General features: G+C 48.1%; 1 protein-coding gene across 1 annotated transcript in view; it reads right to left on the bottom strand.

The window, feature by feature from the left end:
• Positions 1-12,093, bottom strand: part of RAB6B (RAB6B, member RAS oncogene family) — a 148,724-nt gene that overhangs the window by 25,900 nt on the left and 110,731 nt on the right. Inside the window, exon 5 of the mRNA XM_032769806.2 lies at positions 4,062-4,173. Within this exon, the coding sequence (XP_032625697.1) occupies positions 4,062-4,173 (112 nt within the window). The remainder of the gene's footprint in view (positions 1-4,061; positions 4,174-12,093) is intronic.

The raw sequence follows: 12,093 nt of genomic DNA, 5'->3' as shown, positions 1-12,093 counted from the left end.
ACAATGGAAGCTGGAAGTCCTGTAAAGCTTAGCTTAATGCAGCCCTTCTTCCTTCTCCTCTCCTCTCCCCACAGACAGGCCCTGGGCATGCCACTGCTAGGCTGCAAGAACACATCCATGGAGGAGAGACAGCGCATGTGCAGGCCCAAAGGACACAGCTACCAAAAGTTCTCTATCTGCAGTGCAGGGACACCAACAAACCTGCAGCAAGCACCCCCAGCGACACACTTCTTGAAGATAAAAACAATGAGGAGTCCTTGTGGCACCTTAGAGACTAACAAATTTATTTGAGCATAAGCTTTTGTGGGCTAGAACCCACTGCATCAGATGCATGGAGTGGAAGCTACAGTAGTAGGTGTATATATATATATATATATATATATAGTGACAAAGTTCCTCCGCTACCTTGGTGGGTCTTGCGCTTATTGGCAGATTTGCTCATCTCACAGATTCACCATGTGGGTCGGGAAACAGCCCAGAGACCTTCCCCTCTGGTAGAAGCCACAGTCCAGGTCAATTCCTGCTGGGTCTGATCAGGAGTTGGGAGGTTTGGGGGGAAATCGAGCCCACCCTCTACTCCAGGTTCCAGCCCAGGGCCCTGTAGACTACAGCTATCTAGAGTACCTCCTGGTACAGCTGCATGACAGTTACAACTCCCTGGACTACTTCCCCATGGCCTCCTCCCAACACCTTCTTTAGCCTCACCACAGGACCTTTCTCCTGGTGCCTGATAATGCTTATATTCCTCAGTCTTCCAGTAATATGTCTTTTCACTCTCAGCTCCTCTTGCTCCCAGCTCCTCACATGCACACCACAAACTGAAGTGAGGTCCTTTTTAAACTCAGGTGCCCTGTTTAGCTAGCCTGTCCTAATTGATTCTAGCAGTTTCTTAATTGGCTCTAGGTGTCTTAATTATCCTGCCTGTCTTAATTGGTTCTAGCAGTTTCCTGATTACTCTAGTGCAGCCCGTGCTCTGGTCACTCAAGGAACAGAAAACTACTCATCTAGTGACCAGTATATTTGCCCTCTACCAGACTCCTGTACCCCACTGGTCTGGGTCTGTCACAATATATATATACACACAGTACATGAAAAGATGGGAGTTGCTTTACCATGTGGGAGGTCAGTCTAATGAGACAATTCAATTAACAGTAGACTACCAAGGAAGGAAAAATCACTTTTGTAGTGGTAATGAGGGTGGCCCATTTCAAACAGTTGACAAGAGGGTGTGAGTAACAGCAGGGGGAAATTAGCATAGTAAAATTAGGTTCTGTAATGATCCATCCACTCGCAGTCTTTATTCAGGCCTATTTTGATGGTGCCCAGTTTGCAAATTAATTCCAGTTCTGCAGTTTCATGTTGGAGTCTGATTTTGAAGTTTTTGTTGTTGAAGAATTGCCACTTTTAAGTCTGTTATTGAGTGAGCAAAGAGGTTGAAGTGTTCTCCTACTGGTTTTTTAATGTTGTAATTCCTGATGCCAGAATTTTTGTCCATTTATTCTTTTGCATAGAGACTGTCCGGTTTGGCCAATGTACATGGCCGAGGGGCTTTGCTGGCACACAATGGCATATATCACCAGGACTCCTCGTTTTTGCTGATATAAACTAACACTCTAAAACTTCTTAAAGATGAATGCCAAATTCCTCAGCAGTTTTGGCGACGGAGAGGGGAATTGGAGGCTCTTTTAGTTGTTAATGGCTGGCTGCTGTTTGGCCCCTTTCCTCTGCCCTCCAGCTGCAGCTCCTTTTGCCCACAGGTTGCTGGATAGCTGCCTGGAGCCACTGAAATATCTGTCACTTTGTCTGATCCAGCGTCATGTTTCCTTGTGTCTTGGAGGGCCACAAGGGGAGCGGGGGCCCTCCCCCACCTCCCAGCAGTATGAGTGTATTCTGACAACTCAGCTTTCTTCAGTGGAAACCAGGAACTCCACCTCCCTCTGCCTGCCCAGATCTCTACTACCACATCCCCCTACCATCTCCAGAGCATGGGTTCCCTTCTTATCTCTCTACTTTATCCACCCTCCTGCATCCTCTTGCTCACTCTGTCTATTCCCCCCCAGAATCTGGAAAGTTCCATCTCTCCATCCCCAGAGTGACAGGGTCCCCTGCAGCACCCGTTCTTTGCTGCCAGCTCGCTGGCCTCTAGCACACACACCTCCTTTCAATCAGCGTGGCACTGATGCTGAAGGGATGCTACCCTTGCAATCCCTGCTCCAGGATGGGAAGGGGCTGTGGCTCTATCCCACTTCTGCAGGAGACTGGGGCCCCAACTCTCTAGTTTCCAGAGAGCTGTCTCATAGGGTCTCTTGAAATGCAAAACCCTTGTTTCCCTACCACTGAATTCCAGCTGTTCTGTTCACCGGGATGCTGCAGGGAGCTCCTATCAGACATCTGCCTAGAAACACTGCAATTCTTGCAAAGAGTTTATCTTTTCGTTCCATTTCCCGCCCCTACCTCCCACCTCTCCCATTTAATCTGGTGCATTTCAGTGGAATTCTGTTTCCTCCTGGAATTTTTTTGTCAGCAGCTTTTAAAATGTTGGCAGTGTGACCTAGTTGATAGTGCACTGGACTGGGCCGCAGGAGATCTGGATTCTAGTCCCAGCTCTGCACCTGGCCTATAGCCTAAGTTGCTTTGGCCCATAACCTCAAAGGATGCCCTATCTCCCACTAAAATCGATGTGCGTTAGGTCTCCAAATAGCTCTGAGGACCAAAGCCTTCGGCTCTGTACAATGAGGAGAATGATGCTTACCTCTTGGGAGAGCACTTTGAGATCTCTGGATAAGGGCTAGGCATTATTAGTCAGCAGCCACAACCAAAAATGCCTACTTCTTCCCAGCCTGTCTTCAACGGCTCATATTTTGGTCCATGCTGATTGGGACACGTGGGCCCAGCTGAGTACCTGCTGGCAGCATGTCCCTGAACTAAACCAATCAGAGGCTGCTGCACCTACTGCAGTCAGGCTCAGGACCCCTATTAAAGGCAAGACAGGCTGCTGAGAGGGAGACAGGATCCTGCAGACTAGTAGCCATGGCTAGGAGCTTTGCACATATGGAAACTGATCTGTTTATGGAAGGAGCCATCAGTAGGGGGTTACTCCAGTAACAGTGGTCATGGATTTGTAAAGCAGGGGACTACATTTCCCATCAGCCCCCTCCCCACTATACTCCTGCCCCTGGCCAGGTAAGGGGGAAGATCCTGAGCTGGGAGGTAGCTGGGCTCTGCTTTGGGAGCGAGACCTGCAGGGCAGCAGGGAGTTGGAGAGAAGCCCTGGAAATGGGGGAACTGTGCACAGAGCTACTGTGACTGCTGGATGCTCCAGCTGGGGCAGGTCTGTGTGGGACATCTGGGGGAGCAGTCACAGTTGGGCACAGAATCAGTGCAGAGGGGCCCCAATGAGAGACACTAACTGAGCCTGGCTTGGGAACCCTCAAAGGCTTATTTGCTGGGACAGTCCCCAGGTAGCAGCCCTGCAGAGCCCTGCTCTTGACTGGACTGCCCCAGGTATCCAGGCAGGAACCGCTGTTGCTCACTTAGCCTCTGTCCCTAGTGTGTGTGTGGCTTTCCCCTTTCCCACCAGCCCCAGTACAAACCTCTTCCTGAGCCATGTGTCTGAGTGGTCACTGGGACCCAACAGGGCTAGCGTGGCAGGGCCTAGCTGCTGCAGGACCTCCAGTCGTTGCCCCTGAGATGTGGTACGCTGGGCACGCTACTGGGACCCCAGTGCTTGGGGTACTGAGTAACCCCAGTGATGACACTTGGTTGGACAATCTGACACTCACAGTATTTCAGTGCCCTCCCCAAGGCAAAATGTAAAACTCAGTATGTTACCCACTGAGTTACCATGGGGCACAACAGGAAAAGAGGTGTCGTGGCTGTTGCAGCGATTTGAACATGGCCAGTCTTCCAACCGTAACAGAGGTCTCCCAATGGTATGTCAGTGCTTATCAGCTGTGACATCTGAGAATCCACTCTAGAACTGCTGGGCTGTAAGGATAATGCTGCTGTCCTCCATACCTGGTTCCCACTCCCACCCTCTTGGCCCCCGGCCCCTCCTTTACCTCTTGTCTGCGAGGTCTGTCTTGTTGCCCACTAGCATAATGATGACATCACTTCCCCTTTCTGTCCTGACGTCATCAATCCATTTGGATGTCTGCTGGAAGGAGTTGAGATCTGTGAGTAAGGAGACAAAATAGTACAGGTGGCTATGAGAAAGAGAATAATTTTTGCCAATTGTGTGATCTGCTGTGGTAACTTGGTTGACTTCCATAGAGTTACTCCTGGTTTTACACTGGTGTCACTGAGAAGAGAATTGGATTCTGGGACACTTTGGACAAGTTGGGTAATATCCCTGGTATCTCCGTTTATCTCAGGGTCTGATCACACTTGACAGGGATGTTGTGAGGTTTAAAAATGTAAAGCTTATACTGCACCTTGCAGTGTTTACAGAAAGGCACTAAGTGCAAAGCATTCATAACAGTATCATTAAGTATTGTTTACAGTGGTGTTGTAGCTGTCTTGGTCCCAGGATATTAGAGACAAGATGGGTGAGGTTCAGTAAAAAAGATAAGATTCATAGAATCATAGAATATTAGGGTTGGAAGAGACCTCAGGAGGTCATCTAATCCAACCCCCTGCTCAAAGCAGGACCAACACCAACTAAATCATCCCAGCCAGGGCTTTGTCAAGCAGAGCCTTAAAAACCTCTAAGGATGGAGATTTCACCACCTTCCTAGGTAACCCATTCCAGTGCTTCACCACCCTCCTAGTGAGATAGTGTTTCCTAATATCCAACCCAGACCTCCCCCATTGCAACTTGAGACCATTGCTTCTTGTTCTATCATCTGCCACCATTGAGAACAGCCGAGCTCCATCCTCTTTGGAACTCTCTTTCAGGTAGCTGAAGGCTGCTACCAAATCTCCCCTCACTTTTCTCTTCTGCAGACTAAATAATCCCAGCTCCCTCAGCCTCTCTTCATAAATCATGTGCCCCAGCTCCCTAATCATTTTCCTTGCCCTCCACTGGACTTTCTCCCATTTGTCCACATCCCTTCTGTAGCAGGGGGACCAAAACTGGACACAATACTTCAGGTGTGGCCTCATCAGTGCCAAAGAGAGGGGAATAATCACTTCCCTTGATCTACTGGCAATGCTCCTACTAATACAGCCCAATATGCTGTTGGCTTTCTTGGCAACAAGGGCATATTGCTGACTCATATCCAGCTTCTCATCCACTGTAATCCCCAGGTCCTTTTCTGCAGAACTGCTGCTTAGCCAGTCAGTCCCCAGCCTGTAGCGATGCATGGGATTCTTCCATCCTAAGTGCAGGATTCTGCACTTGTCCTTGTTGAACCTCATCAGATTTCTTTTGGCCAAATCCTCCAATTTGTCTAGGTCACTCTGGACTATATCCCTACCCTCCAGCATATCTACCTTTCCCCCCATCTTAGTGTCATCTGCAAACTTGATGAGGGTGCAATTCATCCCATCATCCAGATCATTAATAAAGATGTTGAACAAAATTGGCCCCAGGACCAACCCCTGGGGCACTCCGCTTGATACCGGCTGCCAACTTGACATCAAGTCATTGATTACCATCCGTTGAGCCTGACAATCTAGCCAGCTTTCTATCCAGATTACCTCACTCACTTTGTCTCATTGCGTATTGTCCTTTATGTTACACTACAGGCAGGCATGGAGCTGTACAGTGCCTCGTGGGTTGGGATGTGAAAGGAGAAGGAAAGAAATCAGAGAAAAGAGAACACCAAGTGAGTAGCTTGTGCAACAGGAAAGATGGTGCTTACAGGGACAGAGCCAGTTAAGCGTCCAGGTGAGCCCTTCCAGAGGAAATACTGGAGAAGGACAGAAGAGATGAACCGAAAGATTATTAGACTTGGGAGTCATCAACGAAGAGGTGCCTGACAAACCTATGGGAGCATGAGAGATCAGCAGGGGCTAAAGCAAGGAACATTCGCATTGCCCCTTTCTCCTTGGCTAATGCAATGGGAGATCCCCCTGGTCCAACCCATGTTACCCTCTACAGGGCACTAAAGGGAGACCACAGAGGGGGAGAGCTTGAGGACACATAGGAAGAGCAGCATAGTTGAAGCCCACCAAAGAGAGGCTGATGGAGATGTCGGAAGAGTGAGAGAAGAATTGGAGGTGACAGAAAGGTGATGGAGAGTGAGGACAATGGGCTTGGTTCTCCACTCCCCTGTGCAGAGTGTGACACGCCGCCCCTGGTGTGAGTGCATGGGAGCATTTCACACCCAGTTGCACAGGGGGACAGGTCTGCACAAGGGGCAAGATGGGGAGGAGAGAGGGAGGAGCCAAGAGAAGGACATTAACAGTGCTGGTGGCAGGAGTCTATGGTGGGAAGAGGCTGATGGCAGTAGGCCAGGGTGAGCTGGGGGGAAGGAGTCATGAAGATTGGAACAGATCTCTTGTTCAAGGAGTCTGTGGAAGGAGGAATGGAGCTGAGAGTGGAAACAAAGGCATGTGTGAATGCCAGACAGTCCCTGAGTAGAGGGAGGGTGCAGGAGAAAGGGCATGAAGAGGGGTATGAGGTGGAAGGTCAAACGGTGAAGGAAAAGGAGGAAAAAGAGCCATCGACGGCTGCTGTCACTTTTGTCCATAACTTCCCACCTGCGTATTAAGCTCCACATGTCACCACCACTCTGGCTCCACGCGCCAATTCTACCCAACTCCTGCCGGGATGGCACCCGACCCACCTCTTGAATCTACAACAGCCAAGAGGTTCACTTCACTGAGGATGACACATTCTTTCATGAATGTAGCTTTACTGGGGACTGTTTCTCCAGCCGGTAACTCAGCTCAATACATAAAGGGCCGGGCCCAGTCTCTGCTCTGGAACTCTGTCGAGAACCCGCCGCTCATCAGAGAGAGCATGCAGAGAGGAGGCACGACAGCTGAAACAGGGACTTGGGGTGAAGTCCTGTCCTGAGGAGCCTTTTAGCAACACATTGTGAATGAGCAATACATCCCCAGATCAGCTCCGTAACCTGGCACCCTCCTGCTGCAGTTGCCGCCCTGCCCCCCTTGTCACTTCTCTGTCACTTTGCATTTCCATTTCTGTTAGAAGCAGCCACGACAGAAACCCCACGCCCGTGCCACCAATGAGAGCTGAACACGAAGCAGAAAGAAAGGTCAGCGTGCCAATGGCTGGCCTTGCCTTCGAGATCCACAGCAGCGGAAAGGCACTGGATCTCATTTTCAACCTCTGTAGCAGCAGAGCAACCTGCAATGCTTGTTCAGCACGGAGACTGCCTTCTTGCTGGACAGGGCTGACTTGTATGGGCACCTCTCATCACCAGTGTACACAGGGCAGGCCTAGTTCTGAATTCTTGTCCTTGCTTCACAGCTGCTGCATTGGTGAAGAGCTAGCTGAGAATCCCCAGGATAGGGCAATCTGCATAAATTTGAATTCATGTACACATATTTGCATGCCAAAGTTGCCTGTTTGTCCCATTCAGCTGTTTCATGTATTCATTTCAGACACTCCAACCTGCATTCATTCCACACCTCCTCACCCCTCCCAGCCTGGTCTCTGCAATCACACACACTCAGTGTGTGCAAACTCCCAAGATGCAACTTGCCCCCAGTTCTTTCTGCACCCACTCAGGTTTACTGCCTGCACCCCCATCCATTGCTCATGCACCCAGCCGGACCTGCCCAGGCTGTGGGTTTCCACATTCTTCTAGAATGTTTTTGGGGGTGCAGGACACACCTGGTCTCCTAGGAAATCTCCTCCAATTGGCTGCTTTGCCCAGGCCTGCTGAATCTGAAAATTGGGCCTGGCCATTTTTAGGGTGTCATACAGGACTCTCTCTTCAGGAAAGCCTTCTCCTGAGAACTGAGCTGTGGAACAGGCTGGCTGGCTGCCCTAGGAAAGGAACTGCGGGACTGAATTCCTGTAAGCAAGCAGCTTTGGCTTGTGAAGATGGGAGCTTTGTTCCTCTTCCTCAAGGGAGCCACACGCTTCCCCTTTCACATAGCATCACCCTCTCCTTGGAGAGGCTATAGGGATGGGACCCTAAGAGCAGGTCTTTTTAGAACTATAGAGTTAGAAGTAATATGCGCCAGGTGCCTGATTCTTCACTGCCATGTATTCTCATTCATGCCTGAGCAAACTGAGTGCTGAGTGCAATCCATTAGCATGGGAGAGGTCTGACTGGTGCAGCACAGGGGGCAAAGATGTGTCACCTCCATCCTGACTGTGGCTCTGCTGAGGCCAATGGAATTACCCCAGGCATGAATTTGGTTCTCTGTGGTAGCATCCTATCTGATATAACTGTCCCACTGCTTACTGCTGGGATGTTGTGTAGCTGCCCGTGTTCCACAAGTGTATGAGCACAAAGAACACAAATATTCTAGGTCCACCAATGACTATTAGCCAGGATGGGCGGGGATGGTGTCCCTAGCCTCTGTTTGCCAGAAGCTGGGAATGGGACACAGCGAATGGATCACTTGATGATTGCCTGTTCTGTTCGTTCCCTCTGGGGCACCTGTCATTGGTCACTGTCGGAAGACAGATACTGGGCTAGATGGACCATTGGTCTGACCCAGTATGGCCATTCTTATGTTCTTATCTAAAAGTGGCTCTTCTGAGATAGCAAATCTCTAATAGAATTTTACAAAAATAAACACGCAGCTAGCTACGAAGACCACAAGCATTCTTCTCACCGACGTCTTGTATGATTCAATCCGTGAGCTGTATCACATGATGGGCTAGTTCCTCAGTGGGCGTCAGTCAACATAGCGCTATTGAATTTAATGGAGCTGTGGCGATTCACACCCACTGAGGATCTGTCCTAGCATCCAAGAAATAAATCCTAGATATCCTTGTCCAGCATCTGATGACATGACAGACCAACTGTCTTTCCTATGAAATCACCTGCCCTTGAATGGATGCAGAGATTTACAAATCAATCACTTCTGAGGCATCCTCTTCCTAGTTATGGAATGGACATTGAGAAAGGTGGACTGTGGCTGGTCAGCCCTACATGCAGTGCCACTCTCCATGAAGATAGGATCTAGCTCCCTGCCTACAGGCCCACCCATCTGAGCAGTGCACATGGTCCCTTTTCTATGATGATTCTTCCTTCAGGAGTAAGCATGCAAAGTCCTTTGAAGCTCCTAGACTCGTTTGCACCACTTACACTAGATTGTACCAGTTACAGATGTGCTTCAGTGCTGCTGCTGACCATGTGAAGGACTCTCGAGTACATCTCAGACCTGCACACAGGTGAGCAGAAACAGGAAACTCTTTCTGAGACAGCAAATGGGTGGGGGGAACTCAGGCATCAAAGAATAGTTCAGAATGGAGTATATTTGTCTCTAGCATCATGGGGATGAATGGTGGTTGGCAGTGAGAATAAAGGCACAATCTCTGCCCTGGGGAGCCTCCATTCGAGGTGGTGTTGATTAGTGACCATGCTGAGGGAAAAAGCATCATTTAAATTTTTGAAGTCAAATCCTAATAAGTAGAAGTGTAAGGAGCGTCAATTCTGGCAAATAAAATGTAAAAATGTAACAAGGCAGGGCAAGAAGGAATTTGAGAAGCAACTAACAGGCAGTGAGGGCACTAGCACTCAAGGAAGACAAGGCCTTTGCAGAGAAGCTAAATTAATTCTTTGCATTTGTCTTCACTGCAGAGGATGTGAGGGAGATTCCCACATCAGAGCTATTCTTTTTGGACAACAGAGCTGAAGTATTGTCCCAGACATTCATCAGTATAAGAGGTTTTAGAACAGACTGATAAACTAAACAGTAATGAGTTGTCAGGACCAGATGGTATTCGCCCAAGAGTTCTGAAGGAACTCAGATATGAAATTCAGAACTACTAACTGTGGTATGTAACCTATCACTTATATCGGCTTCTGTATCAGATGACTGGAAGGTGACTAATGTAAAGCCGAGTTTTGAAAAGGGCTCCAGAGGAGATTCTCTCAATTACAGGCCAGTGAGCCTGACTTCAGTACCAGTCAAATTGGTAGAAACTTTAGTAAAGAACAAAATCATCACACATACAGAGAAATACAATTTGTTAGGGAAGAGTCAACACGGCTTTTGTAAAGGGAAATCATGCCTCCCTAATCTATTAGAATGTTTTGAGAGAGTCAACAAGCATGTGGAGAAGGGTGATCCAGTCAATATAGTATACTTGGGCTTTCAGAAAGCCTTTGACAAGGTCCCTCACCAAAGGCTCCTAAGGAAACTAAGAAGCCATGGGATAAGAGGGAAGGTCCTCTCATGGGTCAGTAACTGGTTAAAATACAGGAAACAACGGGTAGGAATAAATGGTCAATTTTCACAATGGAGAGAGGTGAACAAGAGGGTTCCCCAGGGATCTTTTCTGGGACCTGTGCTATTCAACCTATTCATTAATGATCTGGAAAAGGGGGTGAAGTGGCAAAGTTTGCACATGATACAAAATTATTCCAAGACAAGTCAAAAGCAGACTGTGAGGTGTTACAGAGGGATCTCACAAAACGGGGTGACTGGGCAACAAAATGGCCAAAGAAATTCAGCACAGATAAGTGCAAAATAATGCATGTTGGAAAACAATCCCTCTACACGTATACAATGATGGGTTTTAAATTAGCTGTTACCACCCAAGAAAGATCTTGGAATCATTGTGGATAGTTCTCTGAAAACTTCCATTCAGTGCACAGCAGTGGTCAAAAAAGCTTATAGTATGTTAGGAATTATTAGAAAAGAGATAGAAAATAAGACTGAAAATAGCATAAGGTCACTATATAAAGTCATGGTGAGCACACATCTTGAATTCTCTGTCCAGTTCTGATCGTCCCATCTCAAAAAGAACCCAGTGGAACCGGGAAAGGTTCAGAGAAGGACAACAAAGATGAACAGGGGTATAGAACAGCTTCTATACAAGGAGAAACAAAAAAAGATTAGGGCTGTTCAGCTTAGAAAAGAGACAACTAAGCTGGAATATGGTACAAGTCTATAAAATGCCAAACAGTGGGGGGAAAGTGAATAAAGAAGTGTTATTTACTCTTTCTCACAATACAAAAATCAGGGATTATCAATTAAATTAATTCAAACATGAGAAAGTACTTTTTCACACAACATACAGACAACCTGTGGAAGTCATTGCCATGGGATGTTGTGAAGGCCAAAAGTATAACTGGGTTCAAAAAAGAATTGAATAAGTTCATGAAGGACAGGTCCACCAATGGCTATTAGCCAGGATGTTCAGGGATGTAACCCCATGCTTGACTGCCAGCAGCCAGGAGTGGAAGACAGAATGGATTGTTCCATTACTACCCTGTTCTGTACACTCCTCCTGAAGCTCTGTTATGGGCCATTGCTGGAGATAGGATACTAGGCAAGATGGATCATGGTCTGACCCAGTGTGGCAGCTCTTATGAGTCCAGTTCCACTTCACAGTGCCCCTTGGTTCCTTTTCCTCTACTTACTATCTCCCTTGTTCTATGTTACGTCTGTGGTATAAATACACAGTTCCAGACTCATTAACCAATTGTTTAATTAAGTGTAACAAAAGCACTGAATCAAACCAGTTCCATAGCCTGCCTAATGCTCTGCCCTGCACGAGACCTATGGGAGCCAGCCAAGTTCTGCTGCATAGCCAGTGGGGACGGGTACTCCTGGCCACTGGCCTTGGAACAAGGAATGTCCTTGGGTCACCTCCAAGTACAGTCTGTCCCCCAACCAGTGTTCACGAGCTCTAGAGAGGGCAGTAGCCAGTGCTGTTCGCTATGAGAACATGCCCTCTGATTCACTATACATTACACTCACTACGTACTGACATAGGGACTCCATGGAGGGAAGATGTCTAAAACAGTAAAACCTTGTGTTCATACAGTGCCTAGCTCCAAGGTAATAGAAATAACAGTAAAGAAGAGTGGTTACACGAGATCCCTGGGGATGAATTCTCTACCTCCCCGCACCTCGTGCAGGCCTGCACCCCTCTGCTAAGCACTCCCACTACAGCTCCGGTTGCACTTTTCAGCCACTTTACACTGATGGCCAAGACACCCCCAGCTGGACTCTGAGAGCCTTTGGGACCAGCTCCCAGACCCACAGTGC

Source organism: Chelonoidis abingdonii, chromosome 8 (genome assembly GCF_003597395.2).
Source record: "Chelonoidis abingdonii isolate Lonesome George chromosome 8, CheloAbing_2.0, whole genome shotgun sequence".
In the NCBI taxonomy this organism is placed as follows: Eukaryota; Metazoa; Chordata; order Testudines; family Testudinidae; genus Chelonoidis; species Chelonoidis abingdonii.
The sequence above is the reverse complement of the archived record's forward strand: the minus strand, read 5'-3'. Positions and strand labels throughout refer to the sequence as shown.